At 42.9% G+C, this 21,735-nt stretch overlaps 2 protein-coding genes across 6 annotated transcripts in view; both read right to left on the bottom strand.

Annotated features, from left to right (window-relative positions):
* LOC126085954 (zinc finger protein 665-like) overlaps window positions 1-8,835 on the bottom strand; it is a 30,336-nt gene extending 21,501 nt beyond the window's left edge. For 3 of the 5 annotated variants that reach the window (XM_049901857.1, XM_049901858.1, XM_049901855.1), the window contains exons 1-3: window positions 8,145-8,234; window positions 6,327-6,412; window positions 302-428 (exon numbers count right to left, since the gene is read on the bottom strand). In XM_049901857.1, coding sequence (XP_049757814.1) covers window positions 302-428; window positions 6,327-6,341 — 142 coding nt within the window. In that variant the 5' untranslated portion in view covers window positions 6,342-6,412; window positions 8,145-8,234. Of the gene's footprint in view, window positions 1-301; window positions 429-6,326; window positions 6,413-8,144; window positions 8,236-8,801 lie in introns of those variants that run through there. The other 2 variants (XM_049901856.1, XM_049901859.1) reach the window with 2 other exon arrangements.
* Window positions 8,836-18,840: 10,005 nt separating this feature from the next.
* On the bottom strand, window positions 18,841-21,469 carry LOC126086219 (vomeronasal type-1 receptor 2-like). The gene is made up of 2 exons (XM_049902388.1): window positions 21,457-21,469; window positions 18,841-19,799 (listed from the first exon to the last, which is right to left on the bottom strand). The coding sequence occupies exons 1-2, from the start codon at window positions 21,467-21,469 to the stop codon at window positions 18,841-18,843; spliced, it is 972 nt and encodes a 323-aa protein (XP_049758345.1).
* Window positions 21,470-21,735: the final 266 nt, after the last annotated feature.

The raw sequence follows: 21,735 nt of genomic DNA, 5'->3' as shown, positions 1-21,735 counted from the left end.
AAAGCACGGACGTAAAGCCAGACAAGTGGATACATTTAAAGTTGGCCATAAGGTTTTGTGCTTACTTAAGGCATGGCACCCGCAGGGACCTAGAGTGAGCCGGGCAGATCACCTGAAGAAAAGGGAAGGCTAAAATTCCAATGCCATGTTATGAAACCTTTCATTTCTCTACCAACTTCCATTTGCCGTAAGAACAGGGGTTTCTAAGTCCATCCAGCGGAGCAGACGCTTCTAAGAGACTCAGGGAAAATGCAAAAATACACAAGGGCAGATGCCACATCTAGACGTAAGTTATGCTCACCGAGGGAGACCAGGTTTCTGTAGTTCTCTAACATCACGTCTCTGTACAAAGTCCTCTGCGCAGGATCCAGACAGTCCCACTCCTCCTGAGAGAATTCTATGGCCACATCCCTGAATGTCAGCAGTCTCTGTAAAAAATAAAAACAAAAAAATACATCTCACAAGTGGAAAAGGGAGAGTTCTTATTTTCAAACAAAATGATAAAAGGAGAAAGGTACACAAGCAAGTCGGTTGATGTGAGAGGTTTGACAAAATCACATACTACTGGGCAAGTTATATGTCCCAAATTTTGTTTTATTATACTTTTCCATCACAGGATACGAAATCCATCGCATCACTGGGGCTTCAATTTTGGTTGACAAAAAATAAATGAAAAGAATTTCCGGAGCTGTCTACGTGTAAGTGCTGGTGTTCTGCAGCATCTTGGCAGAATCTTTCAAAACACCAGTGCTTCACCGAGGTGCAATGAATTACTTAGTATGGGCTTCTGGCCATAGTCTTTGTGACTCATGTTTGAGTGGGACTATGCAAATAAGGTGTATGGAACCTGTCATGATTAGGGTTATGTCGGTTTGGCTAAGCCATACTTTCCAGTATTGTGTGGCTCCATTTTGTGGTCTGATGTAATTCTCCTTCATTTTGTGTTGTAAATTCTAGTTTCTACATGTTACTGAGGAAGTATTATTGTGGGGTGGGTTGAGTCAACAGCCTTACAGGAAGGTGTGACTCACTGTCCCACTCTTACCCAAGTCACACCCTTCCCTGGGGTGTAGCTTGCATTCAATGCATATATATGGGTGTTCTGGTGGGGCTCTCTCTCAGCATCTGGATCTTGTTTCCTGTTCATCACTGTCTGACCTCTGGTTCTTGGGACTTCACCCAGCAGCCTGCCAACTGATCTGTTGATTCTGGGATCTGCCAGCTGCCGCAGTCCTGTGGACCAGTGGCCTACCATCTAACCTGAATTGTCAGCTTCTGAAGCCTTGTGAGCCTGCGGTCTAACCTGCTGGTTTAGGTTCATCAGCCCCTGCAGCAACATGGATCAGGAGGAGCCTGTGCCTGACCCACGGACTTGGGACTTGCTAGTCTCCACAACTGTGTGAGCCGTATCCTTGATATGGTATGTGAGTTCTGTGAGATGTTGCAGGGAATTACAGAACTCAATGATGGGAGGCAGAAGACTGAGGGGAGAAGGAGTAGCTGATGTTAGAGATGATGGAGTGGTACAGCAATTTGGAAAAGTTGGACATTTGGGACGTCTTTAACCTCCACCTCATAGGAACTAGCTTTGTGCTGATCCTTATAAAAGAAATTACTCATTTAATCATCCTAGATGCAATTACTAGTCTTCAAGTTGCCCAACCTGGAGGATTCCTGAGACATCTGGAAAGAAGTTGGGGTACTCAGAAGTAACCATGTGACATTCTTTGTAACAGAGAAAAACTGTAAACAACCCATGTGCGTTCCTTATAAGCATGTTCCAATGAAGAACTAAAAGAGCAAGCTATCTCTATGTTTATTAACATGAAATAATTCCAAGACATGCAGCGTGTAAATTTTCAAAAGCTGAAGAATAAAATATCACAACAAAACATCCACTGAAGGTTTTTTTCTAAAATTACATCTTTTAACAAGAAGTACACTGAGTCTGGTCACAAAACTGATAAGAGTGGTTAATGATGGAGCTGGTGAGTGATGCAGGAAGACAAAACAGGACAGAGAAAGTTCACGTTTTACCCCATATCAGTGCTATTGTTTCTAGCTCTACAACAAAATAAGTATGTCCATCATGTTTTTTTTTTCTTTTCTTTTTTGTTGTACTTTAGATGAAGGTTTACAGAACAAACTAGTTTCTCATTAAACAGTTAGTACACATATTGTTTTATGGCATTGGTTAACACCTCCACGACATTTCAACACTCTCCCGTCTCAACCTTGGGTTCCCTATTACCAGTTTTCCTGTCCTGCCTTCTAGTCCTTGCTCCTGGGATGGTGTGCCCCTTCGGTCTCATTTTGTTTTATGGGCCTGTCCACTCTTTGGCTGAAGGGTGAACCTCAGGAGTGACTTCATTACTCAGCTGAACTCTCAGGGTTTCTCCAGACTCTGTTAGGCAAGCAAATCTAGTCTTTCTTTTTGAGTTAGAATTTTGTTCTACATTTTTCTCCAGCTCTGTCTGGGACCCTCTATTGTGATTCTCTATAGTATTTTTAAAATATTTATTTATTGTGCTTTAAGTGAAAGCTTACAAATCACATTAGTCTCTTATACACACCTTGCTAGGTACTTCTAGTTGTGCTCCCCCATCATGTAAGTTTTAAAGAAAAGAAATAAAATATTTAATAATAAAGGTGGACCCAGAATTTGACTCCATTCTCACTGGTAACAAAGCTCAGATCCTACCTTTTGGCTAAATGAAAACCATTTGTATCTAAAACCCATCTGTCCCTGAACAAACACCATGATCTGCAAGGGATGGATTTACGGCTTACATTAGCTTTATAAAAAAAAATTTGGTTTTTATCCTAGATTCTTGAGAGATAACCTCTAAAATCTTGGATTTTCACCCATCTTCAGTGTCTTTGAGGTCTCCAGACTATATCTAACAGGTTATTCTAATGAGGCAACTCTTGGGTGGGGGCTAATCAGGACAGAACAACTCATTCTGTATCAACCTTGTGATATCAACCCATCTCAGGGGAGAGGGAATGAATTTCAAGTTATATAATGAGACTCTCAATAAAAGCTCCAAACACTGAAGCTGTACGGGCTCCCTAGTTGGTGAAAGACATTGAAGCATGTAGGAGGGTAGCAAGTTGAGATTTGGAAACTCCGAATTAGGAACTCTTTCAGACATCACCCCAGGAGTCTCTTCATTTATATCTTTTTTGCTATAATAAAACTATAATCCTAAGGATAGAAATTCCCATAAGTCGTGAGTCATTCCAGCAAATTATTGAACTCAAGGGAGTAGTAGGACCCAATAGGTCAGAAGTGAGGGGAGCTGTGACCTCCTGAGGTAAAAGCTAATATTCTGAGGATGTAGAGCAAATCCCTGATGTGAAGCTAGCGGGTCAGAAGTGAGGGCACCTGGAGGCGTCTCTGGAGAGTGCAGATGGAATTGAAAATTTGGGGCAGACTTGGCAGCCTAGAGGACTGTGTCCTTAACTTGTGAGATCTGGCCTTGCTCTGGCTGGTTACAGTCACAGGAATAAGTTCTACACGTGCAGGTGGTGCCAGAAAAGAAGTGAAACGGAAGGGAGCAAAATTGGTAATAGATTTATTTGAACTGATCAACACACTTGGTAGAGACGTGAGAACTGGGATTTGATTTTCCACAGATGTCTTATGAATTGTTTAAAGAAACTGCTACTGTTGGACATTTAGGTTGATTCTGTATTTTAAAATTGATTATAGAATAAAACATCTTCTATCACTGGTGTCTGTTATTGAATTCTCTATCACTGATGTTTGTTACTGAATTTTCCATTCCATCTTAAATCATTAATATTTGGTTCAGGAACACAGGTTCACTTGTTTAGCTGTGAATGGATTAGTAATCAGGCAGAGCAGATTTCCAGTTATGAGTCTTCATTTCTAGAATTTTCAGCTGTTCCCATAGATTAATACAGCACATAAATGCTTTAATGCTGTTCTACAGAGAGATGACGGCCCCTAAACCCTCCCTGCTGCCCCCCATCCCTGCCCCCATGGGGCCCATTCCCTGTCTCCCACCCAGGCCTGCTGTGAAGTCCTTCACATGATGGTCCCCAAATGGGGCCTCTTCACAAGTTCCATGTCGCTGGGTCATGGTAAGATGGAATCTCTGTGGAGGTAAGAGGGGAATGAGGGAAGATCCTGGTTGAGTACAAACCAACATGTCAGCCAGGACACATCAGAGTCAGATGTTGTTGTTAGGTGCCGTCGAGTAGGTTCTGACTCATACCTACCCTACGCACAAGAGAATGAAACATTGCCTGGTCCTGAGCCATCCTTACAATCATTGTTATGCTTGAGTTCATTGTTGCAGCCACTGTGTCAATCCACCTCGTTGAGGGTCTTCCTCTTTTCCACTGACCCTGTACCCTGCCAAGCATGATGTCCTTCTCCAGGGACTGATCCCTCCTGACAACATGTCCAAACTATGTCAGATGCAGTCTCACCATCCTTGCCTCTTTCAAGACAGATTTGTTTGTTCTTCTGGCAGTCCATGGTATATTCAATATTCTTCGCCAACACCACAATTCAAAGGCGTCAATTCTTCTTTGGTCTTCCTTATTCATTATCCAGCTTTCACATGCATATGATGTGACTGAAAATACCATGGCTTGGGTCAGGCGCACCTTAGTCTTCAGGGTGACATCTTTGCCCTTCAACACTTTAAAGAGGTCCTTTGCAGCAGATTTACCCAATGCAATGCATCACCTGATTTCTTGACCACTGCTTCCATGGCTGTTGATTGTGGATCCAAGTAAAATGAAATCCTTGACAATTTCAATCTCTTCTCCGTTTATCATGATGTTGCTTATTGGTCCAGTTCTGAGGATTTTTGTTTTCTTTATGTTGAGGTGCAATCCATACTGAAGGCTGTGGTCTTTGATCTTCATTAGTAAGTGCTTCAGGTCCTCTTCACTTTCAGCAAGCAAGGTTGTGTCATCTGCATAACACAGGTTGTCAATGAGTCTTCCTCCAATCCCCATGCTCTGTTCTTCTTCATATAGTCCAGCTTATCGGATTATTTGCTCAGCATACAGATTGAATAGGTATGGTGAAAGAATACAACCCTGACAACACCCTTCCTGACTTTAAACCACTCCACTATCCCCTAGTTCTGTCTGAACAACCGCCTCTTGATCTATGTAAAGGTTCCTTATGAGCACAATTAAGTGTTCTGGAATTCACATTCTTTGCAATGTTATCCATAGTTTGTTATGATCCACACAGCCGAATGCCTTTGCAAAGTCAATAAAACACAGGTAAACATCCTTCTGGTATTCTCTGCTTTTAGCTAGGATCCATCTGACATCAGCAATGATATCCCTGGTTCCACGTTTTCTTCTGAGACCGGCCTGAATTTCTGGCAGTTCCCTGTCGATATACTGCTGCAGCCATTTTTAAAGGATCTTCAGCAAAATTCTGCTTGCATGTCATATTAATGACATTGTTCTATAATTTCCACATTTGGTTGGATCGCCTTTCTTGGGAATAGGCATAAATATGTATCTCTTCCAATCAGTTGGCTAGGAAGCTGTCTTCCATATTTCTTGGCATAGACGAGTGAGGACCTCCAGCGCTGCATCTGTTTGTTGAAACATCTCAGTTGATATTCCACCAATTCCTGGAGCCTTGTTTTTCACCAATGCCTTCAGAGCAGCTTGGACTTCTTCCTTCAGTACCATCGGTTCCTGATCATATGCCACCTCCTGAAATGGTTGAATATAGACTAATTCTGTTTGGTATAATGACTCTGTTTATTCTTCCATCTTCTTTTGATGCTTCCTGTGTCATTTAATATTTTCCCCATGGAATCCTTCACTATTGCAACTCGAGGCTTGAATTTTTTCTTCAGTTCTTTCAGCTTGAGAAACGAAGAGCGTGTTCTTCCCTTTTGGTTTTCCATCTCCAGCTCTTTGCACATGTCATTATAATACTTTACTCTGTCTTCTCGAGACGCCCTTTGAAATCTTCTGTTCAGTTCTTTTACTTTATCAATTCTTCCTTTTGCCCCCACTTGTCTGTCAGTTTGTCGTACTGTGATGGCTTGTGTGTTGCTGTGATGCTGGAAGCTATGCCAACTGGTATTCAGATACCAGCAGGGTCATCCATGGAGGACAGGCTTCAGCTTAGCTTCCAGACTAAGACAGACTAGGAAGAAGGGCCCAGCAGTCTATGTCTGAAAAGCATCAGCCAGTGAAACCCTTATGAATAGCAGCGGAACATTGTCAGAGTCAGATAAGATGAATAAATTCTCAGGACAGCATTTTAGGAAGGAGAGGACAGAGCCACCAGCTGGGAATACGACTGTTACCTGGGACGGAGTCATTCTGAACTCCTCTTTATCTTTTCTTTCCGTGACCTTCTTTCTCAGGCAAGCTCAGTCTTGAGAAGTCAATCCTGAATGTAAAAATTACACTGTTAAATGCTCAGAATGAACACACCCCTTTCCCATACCAGAACTATACACAAGGGGAGGACCTCACCATGGAGAAAGACAGTTCTTGTTGCTCACTGCCCCAGGACGGACTCAGGGGCAATATAGTCCTACACGGAAAACAACAGTTGAGGTCAACACCCTCCCCTCCTGGTGAAGTGCACACACGCTGCTTCAGCAGGGAGACATGAGCTGAGATGACCTCCCCTTCAGATCACCTACACAGTTCAGACACCAAACCCAAGCAGAACAGTCCCCCTTATCCCCCCCAGAACTGGGACTGGTCTCAGCTCAGGAAATGGAGGACTCAGAGCCTTGGTCCTCAAATCTGGGTAGATTAGAATCACCTGGGTCATTTTAACCATTCTTTAAGCTGGGCCCCATCTAGACTATTGGAAAGGGAATCTCTGGGAGGGGGCACAAGGGATGTATTTGCAAAATGTATCAGCAATGAAGTGTGAAGCCAAGGATGAGTCCCACTCAGAGGAGGCAAGACCAGCACATCTCCCAACCTGTGGCTCTGCTGTCACCTGTATCTATCCAGTGGAAGGGGCAGGAACAGGTAGAAACATGCACAGCAGGCATTAAGCATTATGGGTTAAAGTTGGAGGATGAGGGTGTGGCTAGAATGTTGAATGCGGGGTCATAGAAGACTGCCATGAGAAGGTGATATAAGAACAAACAGCTGAGGAAGTAAGGATATTTTCTAGATGCATGTGAGGGATAAGGGAGTTCCAGGCAGTGGGACCAGGAATCTGAAGGACCTGAGTCAACAAAGATTCTGGCCCGAGGAAGACCCTCGTGTGACTGGAGCAGAGTAAGTGAGCAAGGAGATAAGAACATGAGTTCAGAGAGATCCTGGGGAAGCAGACAGGAAGGCTCAGGGACTTCAACTATTTTCCCCCATACTCCAAAATTATGTATCCTCACCTTGCGACCCTAAAGGACAGACGAGAACTGCCCCATAGAGTTCCCAAGGAGTGCCTGGTGGATTTGAACCACTTTTTTGGTTAGCAGCAGGAGGACTTAACCACTACGCCACCAAGGTTTCCCACCTATTTTAATATCTATTTTCTTTGCTTTATTTTATCATAACTCAAAACATGTACAAATAATGTACTGTGTTGTGTACTTTTAAAACATGCCAAGATGTTCACTTGAGCCTCAGGTTGGACCAGCCCTTAACAGAGATGTGGTGGAGTTCAAGGGGAACACAGGAGGTCAGGGGGTCATTTTCGTACATTTTCAGGTAGAGATACCTTCCAGAGGCCCAGCAGAGAAGCTGAGCACCCACATGGAAACACAAGTCTGGAGTTTAGAGGAGCAGTCTGGGCTGGAGATGTCAAGATATTTAAAGCTGTGACGTAAGATGAGAGGGAGAAGACATGAGTACAGACAGAGAGAACATGAGTGTAGACAGAGAGAAGAGGTTCAAGGACTGCTCCCTGGGGCGCTGAGAAGTGAAAAATGAAACAAATACACAGAAATGTAGACATTTAAAGAATACCGTAATGTCCAAACAGCCAAGAAGAAAGTGTTTCCAGAAAGAGGGAGTGATCAGCTGTGCAACATGCTGTTGACTGAATGAGGGTGCAGCTTAGGTAATAAGCTCTAAGCAAATTTATTCAACGGGACAAAAGTCATTTATGAAAAACCCACACCTAACATCATACTCAATAAAGACTGAAAACTGACCCAATAACATCAGGAACAAGACAAGGATGCCCACTCTCGCCACTGCTATTCAACATTGTACCGGAAGTCCTACACAGAGCAATTAGGGTAGAAATAAATAAATAAAAGCCATCCAAATCCGGAACGAGGAAGTAAAACTATCCTTTTTCGCAAATGACTATCTTATCCCTCTTGTAAAAGGAAGAGAGTGAAACAGAATTGAGCGAGACAAGTCGCAGTTTTTCTTTACAGGTAAGAAGACGCGAGGTCGGGGTCTCCGGAGAGCGGTGGGGTCTCAGAGTCCCAGGGCCGGGAGAGGGCCGGCGGCCCTTCTGGGGCGACACTGCAGGAGGGGCGGCATGTCGCCAGAGACCCCCCGGTGAGGACCCACTCGGTGCAGGCGGGCGGGGGTCGGGGACGGTTTAAGCGGGAATACGACGCGGCAGGCGGCGTGTGCACGGCCCGAGGGCAGAGAGCCCGGGGCAGGGACCCGCCTCAGCGCGACTTAACACAGAAAAGGACGCGGATCCCCGGCCGGTGGCGGAGCGACCAGCGCTCGGAATCTCTCAGGGCCGCGCCGGGATCTCCGGAGGTGGAAAGGGCAGGAGCGAACCCCGGGCAGGATGTGGAGACTTGGGACCGAAAGCGTAGATTTAAACCAGAAAGTCGGAAGCTCACCTCACTGTGACTTCCTACACAACGCGCTTCTGCGTCTACAATAAACTGCGCAGGCGCGCGACTAGAATAGACGCATTACGTGGGGCGGGGAATGGGCGGGGGCAAGCGGCAGGGGGCGGGGCGAGGAGGTGAGCCAAGCCTCGGCCCAGAAAGGGGATAATGGGCGGGAAGAGGGCGGAGCTGCCCTCTGCCTCAAACCCTGAGCATCTGTTATCGAGGTTTGGAAACCATTGAACGCCTTTAGTAGGTAGTGGAGAAGGGTTGCTCTTTGCCTATTTTAAGTTAGTGTTTCAGACAATTTAAGGTAAAAGCTTAGAATTGTGTGGGACACTTAGATTGAAAGCTGTTTCCTCTTAACGATTTACAAACAGTTTAAGTCGAACGTAATTTTTGGAGTTCGTGAGTAAGGCGGTTGAAACTTAGAGACCAGGGCGTTGTACTGAAATGGTTGGATCCGGGAACGTCTTCTGCAATCGGAATTTATTTTAAGCAATTTAATTAAGAGGGGCTGGAGTTGTCTGTGCAGGGGATGTAAACTAAAACCTGAAATGCAAAACTATGCCTGTCTGAATATGCAGCTTCATTCTGATGCCCCTCAGATCATCATTTTCATTTCTATCCTTCATACACCTGAGAGGCAGAAACTCAACCCTGTGTCAGTTGCTGAGACTTTCAGCTCTTGGGATGTGCAGCTTGGAGGACTTAAAAACTCGTTAAAAAACAGTCCATTCCTACTTGTAGTGAACCTATAGGACAGAGTAGAAGTGCCCCCACAGGGTGTACAAGGCTGTAAATCTACGCGAGCAGACTGCCACATCTTTCTCCCACTGAGTGACTGGTGGGTTCAAACTGGCAACCTTTCGGTTAGCATAAACTCAATGCCTCCAAGCAAAAAATCCCCCATTTTGCCACCCTCTCCCACAGCTGGTAACCATTAATATTGTTTGTTTATGTATACTTCCTTGTTTCATATCAGTGACATCAGACAGCCTTTGTCCATTGTGACTGACTTATTTCACTCAGCATGACGTTTTCAAGGTTCATCCACGTTGTGGCAAGCATCAGGGCTTCATTTCTCCTTATGGCTGAGTAGTAGTATTCCATTGTGTGTATTTACCGCATTTGTTTATCTATTCATCTGTTGATGGACACAAAAGCTTCTTAAGGCTGGGAGAAGAAACAAAAAGGAGATGAACCCCATGGCCTCTCCTGTACCCTCTGGTCTATCCGATACTACCACAACCATCCCAGCCCAGCTGAATCTTCTACTCTTCGCTGGCCCTCTCTGTTTCCACCTCCATTCTCTCATCCCACCTTTAATACACTTTGAAAAAACTAGTTATTCCAGGTATGTCATTCCACACATAACCCAAATATCAGCTGTGTCTATCTTCACCGCCTTAGAATTCTGGGGTCTGACCGCATAATTTCCAAGGCCTGAGATTTTCTTCTAATTCCCAGAGATTTACACACTCTTAGGACCCCATTTTACTCAATTTAGACTGCCCTGCAAAATCTGTCTCTGCCTCATATCAACTCAATCACAGAACTTACTCCACCCTTAGTTATCTCCCAAAGAACTCAATTTAAAAAATAAAAGAAACCTCAGTGAGCCACATGGCCTCTATTAAAGACACTGAAAGGTGATACAGGGGAGAGATGGCAGGACACCCATAGAACATCACAAACTCTTAGAGTAATGATTCTTTTCCCAAATCCCCTTCTGTATATAAGGACTCTCAGCTGCCCCTCCCCTTGCAGGCAGTGCCCCACCCCACCAGTCACTCTCTGCTCTCTCCCAGGTCCCCTCCCTACCCCAACATTTTACATTCTTACCATTTTTATACTGATCAGTTTGCTCTCCAAGTTTATACCCCACCTACACATTTAACCCATTGCCACAGAGTCGGTTTCAACTCATAGAGACCCTGTAGGATGGAGTAGAACTGCCCCATAGGGTTTCCAAGCCTGTAAACCTTTAAGGAAGCCAACATCCACAACTTTCTCCCGAGGAGTGGCTGGTGGGTTCAAACTCTCCACCTTTCGATTAGCAGCCAAACACTTAACTACGGTGCCACCAGGGCTCCTTTACATATCTAAACCCATCCTGATTTGGAGAGTAGGTGAGCCCTCTGGTCCTTTCCTTTAGCATAATCCAAACAAGTAAGAGAAAATGTATATATACACATATATATCTCCTCACCAAAAAAAAAAAAAAACAACATACTGCTATCGAGTCAATGCTGATTCCTGCGACCCCAAGTACTAGAGTAGAGCTGGTCCATAAGACTTCCTTGGCTATAATCTTTACAGAAGCAGATCTCCAAGTCTTACTTCTGAGGTGCCTCTGGGTGGATATAAACTGCCAACCTTTAGGTTGGTAGTAGAGTGTAAACCATTTGCACCATCCAGGAATACATACATACATACATATATATATACATAGTGTGTGTGTGCATATGTATGACCCAAAACTAAATCCGTTGTCCTGTAGTCAATTTCGACTCATAGCAACCCTATAGGACAGAGTAGAACTACCTCATAGGGTTTCCAGGGCTGTAATCTTTACGGAAGCAGCCTGCCACATCTTTCTCCTGTGGAGCAGCTGGTGAGTTCAAACTGCCGAACTTTAGTTAGCAGCCAAGTGCTTTAACCACGGCACCACCAGGGTTCCTTCTGTATATGCCCATTACCATCGAATCAGTTATGACTCATGATGACTCCATGCGGTTTAGAGTAGAACCATGCTCCATAGGGTTTTCAATGGCTGATATTTCAGAAGCAGATCATCAGGCCTTCTTCTAAAGCACCTCTGGGTGGACTTGATACACATATTTGAATCACACATTCCGTGGATTGAATTGCGTCCCCCCAAAATATGTGTACCAATTTGGCTAGTCCATGATTCCCAGTATTGTGTGATTGTCCACCATTTTGTCATCTGATGTGATTTTCCTATGTGTTGTAAATCCTACCTCTGTGATGTTGATGAGATGGGATTAGCGGTGTTATGTTAATGAGGCAGAACTCAATCTACAAGATTGGATTGTGTCCTGAGCCAATTTCTTTTGACATACAAAAGAGAGAAGGGAGCAAAGAGACACGGGGACCTCATACAAACAAGAAAGCAGTGCCCAGAGGAGAGCACGTCATTTGGATCTGGGGTTCCTGCGTAGAGAAGCTCCTAGGCCAAGGGAAGGTTGATAACAAGGACCTTCTTCCAGAGCAGACAAAGAGAGAAAGCCTTCCTCTGAAGCTGGCACTCTGAATTTGCACTTCTAGCCTCCTAGATCCCTAGACCCCCACACGTCTGTCAGTTTGTCATACTGTGGGGGTTTGTGTATTGCTGTGATGCTGGAAGCTATGCCACTCATATTCAGAAACCAGCAGGGTAACCCATAGAGGACAGGTTTCAGCTGAGCTTCCAGACCAAGATAGACTAGAAAGAAGGACCCAGCAGTCTTCTTCTGAAAAGCATTAGCCAGTGAAAACCTTATGAATAGCAGCAGAACATTGTCTGATGTAGTGCCGGAAGATGAGCCCCTCAGGTTGGAAGGCACTCAAAAGACGACTGGTGAAGAGCTGCCTCTTGAAAGTAGAGTCAACCAGAATGACATGGCTGGAGTAAGCTTTCGGGACCTTCATTTGCTGACGTGGCACAACTCAAAATGAGAAGAAAAAGCTGCAAACATCCATTAATAATTGGAATCTGGAAGGTACAATATGAATCCAGGAAAATTGAAAATCATCAAAAATGAAATGGAACGTATAAACATTGGTATCCTAGGCATTAAAAAATTAGTGAGCTGAAATGGACTGGTATCGGCCATTTTGAACTGAACAATCGTATAGTCTACTATGCTAGGAATGACAACTTGAAGAGGAACGGTGTTGCATTCATCATCAAAAAGAACATTTCAAGATCTATCCTGAAATACAACGCTGTCAGTGATAGGATAATACCCATACACCTACAAGGAAGACGAGTTAATATGACTATTATTCAAATTTACACACCTACCACTAAGGCCAAAGGTGAAGAAACAGAAGATTTTTATCAGCTGCTGCAGTCTGAAATTGATCAAACATGCAATCAGGATGCATTCCTAATTACCGGTGATTGGAATGTGAAAGTTGGAAACAAAGAAGAAGGATCAGTAGTTGGGAAATATGGCCTTGAAGACAGAAACAATGCCGGAGATCGAATGATAGAATTTTGCAAGACCAGCGACGTCTTCATGGCAAATACCTTCTTACACCAACATAAGCGGCGACTATACACATGGACCTCGCCAGATGGAACACAAGAATCAAATTGACTACATCTGTGGAAAGAGACGATGGAAAAGCTCATATCATCAGTCAGAACAAGGCCAGGGGCCGACTGTAGAACAGACCATCAATTGCTCATATACAAGTTCAAGCTGAAACTGAAGAAAATCAGAGCAAGTCCACGAGAGCCGAAATATAACCTTGAGTATATCCCACCTGAATTTAGAGACCATCTCAGGAATAGATTTGATGCACTGAACACTACCGACTGAAGACCAAACGAGTTGTGGAATGACACGAAGGACATCATACATGAAGAAAGCAAGAGGTCATTGAAAAGACAGGAAAGAAAGAAAAGACCAAGATGGATGTCAGAGAAGACTCTGAAACTTGCTTATGAATGTCAAGCAGCTAAAGCAAAAGGAAGAAATGATGAAGTAAAAGAACTGAAGACTTCAAAGGGCAGCTCGAGAAGACAAAGTAAAGAATTATAATGACATGTGCAAAGAGCTGGAGATAGAAAACCAAAAGGGAAGAACATGCTCGCCATTTCTCAAGCTGAAAGAACGGAAGAAAAAATTCAAGCCTTGAGCTGCAATATTAAAGGATTCTATGGAGAAAATATTAAATGATGCAGCAAGCATCAAAAGAAGATGGAAGGAATACACAGAGTCACTATACCAAAAAGAATTGGTTAGCCATCAACCATTTCAGAAGGTAGCATGTGATCAGGAACCAATGGTACTAAAGGAAGAAGTTCAAGCTGCATTGAAGGCTTTGGTGAAAAACAAGGCTCCAGAAACGGATGGGATGCCAATTGAGATGCTTCAACCAATGGATGCAGTGCTGGAAGTGCTCATTCGTCTATGCCAAGAAATTTGGAAGACAGCATCCTGGCCAACTGATTGGAAGAGATCCATATTTGTGCCTATTCTAAAGAAAGGTGATCCAAGCAAATGCAGAAATTATTGAACAATATCATACACACATAAAATTTTGCTGAAGATCATTCAGAAGCGTTACATGAGTATATCAGCAGCAAAGTGACAGAAATTCCAGCTGGATTCAGATGAGTATGCGGAACCAGGAATATTATTGCTGATGTCAGATGCATCCTGACTGAAAGCAGAGAATTCTATAAAGATGTTTACCTGTGTTTTACCAGCTATGCAAAAGCATTTGACTGTGCGGATCATGACAAATTATGGGTAATGCTGCGAAGAATGGGAATTCCAGACCACTTAATTGTGCTCATGAGGAACCTGTGTCAAGAGGCAGTCATTTGAACAGAATAAGGGGATGCTACATAGTTTAAAGTCAGAAAAATGTGCGTCAGGGTTATGTTCTTTCACCATACTTGTTCAATCTGTCTGCTGAACAAATAATCTGAGAAGCTGGACTATATGAAGAAGAAGGGGCAACAGGACTGGAGGAAGACTCATTAACTACCTGGCTTATGTAAACGACACAACCTGGCTTGCTGAAAGTAAAGAGGACTTGAAGCACTTACAGATGTAGATGAAAGACCACAGCCTTCAGCATGGGTTACACCTCAACATAAAGAAAACGAAAATCCTCACAACTGGATCAATAAGCAACATCATGATAAACAGAGAAAAGATTGCAGTTGTCAAGGATTTCACTTTACTTGGACCTACAACCAACACCCATGAAAATAGCAGTCAGAAATGAAAAGACACGTTGCATTGGACATTTGCTGAAAAACCTCTTTAAAGTGTTGATAAGCAAAGATGTCACCTTGAAGACCAAGGTGAGCCTGACCCAAGCTGTGTAGTTTTCAATTGCATCATTTGCATGTGAAAGCCGGACAATGAATAAGGAAGACCGAAGAAGAGCTGACGCCTTTGAATTGTAGTGTTGGTAAAGAATGTTGACTATACTATAGACTGCCAAAAGAAGGAACAAATCTGTCTTGGAATAAATACAACCAGAACGCTCTTTAGGAGCAAGGATGACGAGACTGTGCCCCCCATACTTTGAACGTGTTATCAGGAGGGAACAGTCCCTGGAGAAGAATATCTTGCTTGGTAAAGTGAGAAGGTCAGCAAAAAAGAGGAAAACCTTCAATGAAATGGGATTGATACAGTAGCTGCAACAGTGGACTCAAGCATAGCAATGACTATGAGAACAGTACCGGACCGGGCAGTGTTTTGTTCTTTTCTGTACAGTGTTTCTATGAGTCAGGAGTGACTCAACAGCACCTAACAACAACAAGCTTTGGGGACACTTGGGACCTTGTTGGGTCCAAGATGACCCACTCCACAGTAGGAATATCAAGCTGGGGAGTCATAAATCTCTCTTGGTTTAGGCTTCTGAGTTGACTGGAGCTTAGAAGCAAGCTAATAACTGACTTTCAAAAGTCGCGTACCTGGTCATTGTGTCAGGGTAACTACAGATCCCAAACCCTGAGGGACTCCTCTACTTGGAGGCTGGTTCCATTCACCTGTAGCTCCAAATGACAAAATCATCAGGCACAGTTTTCCTTGACCGCAGGAAAAATTGGACATTGTAAATATGACCACATAGTTTCAATAAATTTTAATTAAAAAACAGAACTCTGAATTTCTTCGGTTTTTTTCAGCCATGCCTACCGGCAAAGAAGTGACAACATCCTAATTGGGGCTGTTGAGACTGAGACTTCTAACTTGCCCAGCAGAAACATCACCTACATAGACAAAGATTTGAACATCACAGACTAGGGGCCAACCAACCAACTAGCTGTATTCCAGTGGATTCTGACTCATGTGTGTCAGAGTAGAACTGTGCTCCATAGAGTTTTCTTGTCTGTGACCTTTCAGAAGCAGATCCCCAGGCCTTTCTTCGAGGCAGCTCTGGGTCAGTTTGAACTTCCCGCCTTTCAGTTCACAGTCAAGGGCTTAGCTCTTTGCACCACCCAGGGACTCCTGAGAGTATTGCCCTCATGCTAAATTCTGACCCATCCGCTGGTAGCAAACGGCAGTAGAGTTTATCTTATTAACTCACTTCTGCCTGTACCTAATGATTGTGGCCCATTAGACCAGCGGGAGGAGAGCCTCCAGAGGGCATAGGTCAGATTTTGAAAAACGAGGCAGTAAAAAAAGTTAATTAGACAAAACGTTATTAAGGAACTTACATACAGAGAGCTCAGAACTGGAAATCTCACGATGGACAGCAAAACGCCAGGGGCCACCCGAGTAGAGGTGTGTGAATAATAGCGGGGATTGGGTGTTTATATACTGTACCATCCAATGCTAACATGCATGAAGTCTACATGCAGCCGAGTATAATGATTAATAGGCTTTTTTTTAGCACCAGTTAATGGGTTTCTATTGATGTGTTAATGGAGTACAATGCTTGGAGCAACATACTAAACACAATGCTCCACCTTTCTTATATATCTAGATTATCAGTGGGGACAACAGCCCTCACATTGTTGCTAGGCAGCTGCCCATTGGGGAATTCACAGTGTGTGCTGTGACATGATACACAGTTACCTGAGATCCAGATCATGCAGTTTGTCCCCGATGTCTTGCCATAGTCCTTGCTCCCACAGGGGTCTTCCGTTAATTTCCCAACAATCCTTTCCCACTGGGGTATCCATGGAAGGAGGCCTATTATTACTGCCCAAAAGTCAATAAAAATAGCTAAGGGATGGGGCCCTTGGGTGATTCTAGCCAAGCTGCCTTTAATTTGGCCCACTGACTACTGCACCCAGTAGCCATTTCCATCCAGGTGGTGTCAGTAGCAGGCCTGATAGCAACAGCTCACCATCAGGGGGCTGGCTTGCACTAGAACCAACTGTGAAGCAGATCACCTCTGGACAGCGGGGATGCCTGCCCCTCCTTAACACACTTGTTTAATTGTTGCCTCCCAGTTGCAGTATTTTTTTTTTTCTTTTTTAAGGGACCATTTGATTTCTTTATGCTTTTCAATATTGTGATAATTATGTGTATATAACAAACTTTTATACACATAATTATCACAACAATAAGGAAACGCTGGTGGTGTAGTGGTTAAGTGCTACGGCTGCTAACCAAAGGGTTGGCAGTTTGAATCTGCCAGACGCTCCTTGGAAACTCTATGGGGCAGTTCTACTCTGTTCTATAGGGTCGCTATGAGTCGGAATCGACTCGACAGCAGTGGGTTTGGTTTTGGTTTGGAGCAAACTTTTGCCATTTCAGCATATTTTACATGTACAACTCAGTGACATTAATTATGATTCAAGTTGCTCAACCATTGCCAGTGTTTCCAAATTTTTTCTTCACCCTTAACCAAATCTCAGGTCACCCCAAGGAATGACTCTCTTTTTGCTTCCGTCATACCCCTTAATAAAAAAACCCTTAATAACCTTTGGTCTTTATATGTGTACCTATTCTAGATATTTCATATAAGCAGAATCATAGAATATTTGTGACTGGCTTATTTTACTCACCATATTTTTTTTAATTCAGTGATCAAATATTCTTATGTTTTTCTTTCTTGCCCTGCATTTTATTTTTCCAGTGTTTACCTGAAAATAGTTTTAATGCCGGCAGTCTGACTTGATGGACAAATACTACTTAAGAATGGACTGCCAAAAAACCTATTATATTAAAAATTCAAGTTAAATACCATTGTTTGTTATAAGGTACACATGCACTACTTTGTGACGCTCATGGAAACATTGCGGTTTGAAAGTGTTTCTTAAGTCTTTTATATGCACAGAAAGATTAAATATATGCTATCTATTAAGACAAACATTTGACTAACTGATGCTAAATTAGAATTGTATGTATCTGTTTAGACTTACCTACAAATTCAACTTAAAGACAGACTTAGAAACGTATCTTGTTTGTAACTTGGGAACTGCCTATACACAAAACTTTCTGCAGGGGCATGATTGTATTTCAGATAGCCACCGTTTCTCTTAGGATGTAAAGTACAATATTCAGAACCTGGACTCCAGTTCCTTCAATAACACTAACCTAATTTTTCCTGAAATTTATACAGGTCGCTTACTTACAATATTATAATATAGGGCCATACCCCTCTCCAGGATACCAGTTTCCCAAAGGTCTATCCCAGGTAATACTCCTATTTTATGAAACTGACCTTAAATTTTCATGTCCAGTTAAATTTGTGGAAAATATTATATTTTAGATTAAAACACATGCTCAAAGACGTTCTAGTAATTCCACATTATTTCATCAGTTTTGGAAGTATAGCCAAAATGCTCCTTAGAAGAAAGGATGGGCAGACTTGGTTTTACTTTCATTGGACACATCATCAGGAGGGACCAATCACTGGAGAAGGACTTGGTGCTTGGTAAGGTAGTGGGTCAATGAAAAAGAGGGAGACCTTCAAAGAGATGGATTGACATAGTGGCTACAACAATGGGCTCCAATATACCAACTATTGTGAGGATGGTGCAGGACCAGGCAACATTTCATTCTGTTATACATAAGGTCATTACGAGTAGAAGCTGACTTGACAGCAACTAGCAAGAACAAACACATTATTTCTCGACTAACCTTTGTCATTGTGCAGGCTCTGAACATCTCCATTGCAACCATTAATAAAATACAACTCTATAAGTACTTATATAACACTGACATCAGATTTCGTTTACTATTGCTACTATTATTTACTGTTTATCATCGGGGCATAGCCTCAGTCTGCCTAGTTCACCACTCTTTCTGCAGTGAGACTAGCCAGTAATTGTTCTTAAGGTTCTGTGTGGGATGAGCTCATCAATGACTGAACATGGTACAAAATGTATGTATTACTATCATTTTCTTATGAGAGATAGAAATTGTATATTCCTTCCACAGCAGACAGAGCAAAGTCTCAGTACACGGGAGTCACTGCTCATGAGAACAAAGGGGCTGATTGTTGGGAAGCACGCCGTGATTAACGCAGACATGTTCACCAGCCACCAACTGGGATTATCAAAGAGAGCTAAATAAGCATAAATAATGGAAGAGAGGGCATAAAATGATACAAAGGTGCTCACCAGGACAAGGATACTTTGGGTGGCCCTGGTCTCAGCAGAGGATCTGGGGGAGATGTTGTTCCTATGAATGTGTTGGACCCTCTGCTTGTGTCTGTACAGGATGAAAACCATGGAGCCACTGGCCCAGGACATGAATCCCAAACAGAAAACATCATGGGAGGATACGAATGCTGCATAAAGTGAGATTGTCACATTGTCATGCTGTGTAGTAGAGCAGTATTCCAGTACAGTTTTCTTTATGATGGTATTGTTGCTCCATTTCCCAGACACATAGATAGGAACAATGGCATTGACCAGCATGTGTAGTGTCCAGCAGAGGATACTGGAGGGACTGATGTACTTCAGGGCTTTTAGTTTAAGCTCTGCCCACCTGGAGTGCATAGGGCTGATGGTGATGGTCTGGAAGACACTCAAGAGGCAGGTGGTACAAATGGACATACCTCTGGCCACCCTTTGAAGATATAAAACAAGTTTGCATCCAAAATCATTGAGGAAATGTTTTAACCCAAAAGCAAGCAATGTCTGGGGCACTCCTGTAGAGAGAATGACCAAGGAGTTGGCTACCGTCAGGTGCCTGAGGATCAAGTCTGTGGACCGTGACCTGTATCCATAGAAGTGAGGGAGGATGTAATGAATCGTGAGTGAGAAATTCCCCAGGATTCCAACAACCATCTGGAATAGGAGGATCGTTGCTATTTTCAAATCCAGGGAGGCTATCCTGTCATTTTCCAGGGCTTGAGTTTAAAATTCACATACAGAGGGCTCTGCATGGAAGCGTGACTGTGGCTTACATTCTTCATGGAAAATAAAACAGAAAATTTTCCACTTACCATTACTTCACTCTGAGAATTAATTTCTAAATATATTTTCTTTTGTTAAGAGATTCCCAATATAGTCTTGTGTTTCCCTTTGTAGCACTCACAAAGTTTTGGTCACTGTTTTGAATGCTTTACCTGTTCTAAATTATTTAGTATTCATGACTCTATGAGTTAGGAGCTAATATTACTCTTCTTTGTCAGACAAAGAGAATTTAGCCACAGGGAGCTTAAGGGACTCACAGAAATAGACATAGAGTCAGGATTTGAACCTGGGTAACCTGGTTGCTGGAGCCCTGGTGGCACAGCGGTTCAGAGCTCGGGTGGTAACCAAAAGATTGGCAGTTCAAATCCACCAGCCACTCCTTGGAAACCCTATGGAGGAGTTCTCCTCTGTCTTATAGGGTAGCTATGAGTCCAAAACCACGTGACAGCCATAGGTAATCTGGTTGCAATGACATTGGTTTGACCACTGTGCTATTTTATCAGAGCTCTCTTGTTGTGTACTTCAAATAACCCAAATACCTGTCATATTTTAAATATATTTTATGAGTTCAGTTGTGATAATTTCCCTATTTATCTAAGTATTCTATAGAGCAATAGCATTTATAAATCAATTCAGAAGTGTTAGTAAATTGTAGATGCCCTGGCTAATTTTCCATGACTGAACTGGATTTATTTAATAAATATTAGCATGGCAACAGAAGCACTCAATTTTTTGGCCAGGAATTAAAGTACAATTACATCCATCACAGAAATTATTGTATAAAACTATGCTGTGGCCCAAAGCATAGGACATGGAACATAAATAAGTGATAAAGTATTTTGGGGGTAAAAACTAAATCCTGATTCAGGAGCATGTAACCACACATCTGTCATTTTTGAAAAAGGAACAGAAACTATATTTGTTTTGGAGAAGATTAAAACATAAGACAAGCAAATTGCAGGAAAATAATTCTGTTTTACCAATTGTCACCGTTACACGGTTTCTGCTGAGAATTAGATATTAGTTTTATCGTACCCATTACTACATGCACAGAGCATTCACAGAAATAACTGTAGTACTCCTGAAAATGTCTTTGTAGTTTTCATATGCCATATTGAATGGCAGAGAAATTTTTAAATTTCTACAGTGAAGCACCATAAAATTGAGATTTTGATACCACTTAGATCAAACACCAAGAACCACCTTCTGCAAGAATTTCATGAAATTACTTTAAGAGCAGCCAGGGATTGGTGCCAATCTCAGACCTCTAGTCTCCCTCCAAAAGCTGAGCTCATGCCCCAGGAATTGTCCTTCCTGAGTGACACTAGCACTGCATCAGTTCGTACCTCAGAGAAATCTCCTTTCCAGACATTATCACTCACCTACGTCCTGATCTGCCTCTTTCCCTTCTGGAACGTACTTTTCAGGCTGAAATAGAAAATACCTGACTCCTACCTACTGCCAGGACAATGGGCTCAGTAACGGTCACAACAGCCAACACAGGTGTGAAAGGGAGGCAGGCAGACCCTGAGGTATGAGTTAGAGATTCTGTGACCTCACTTTCCTACAGAACTGCACTTATCATCTCACCTGTAGCAGCCATGATGGTCCAATGCTGGGGAGTAAGAAAAGTTTTGAAGCACTTTGTCCCACTTTTTATCTTCTGGAAACTCAAGTGTCGGCTGAGTATCACCATTAAGATCACTGAGGTCACTTGGAGACTTGGTGAGTAAGAAATATCATCTGACTGATATGTGTACACACCCACACCCCTCCAACACACATTTATTCATATATAAAAATGTAAGCATGTGTGTATGTGTACCTCCACTGTCTGGCAATATGACTGTTTTGTATGTACTTGGATTC

Source organism: Elephas maximus, chromosome 11, assembly GCF_024166365.1.
Source record: "Elephas maximus indicus isolate mEleMax1 chromosome 11, mEleMax1 primary haplotype, whole genome shotgun sequence".
In the NCBI taxonomy this organism is placed as follows: Eukaryota; Metazoa; Chordata; class Mammalia; order Proboscidea; family Elephantidae; genus Elephas; species Elephas maximus.
The sequence above is the reverse complement of the archived record's forward strand: the minus strand, read 5'-3'. Positions and strand labels throughout refer to the sequence as shown.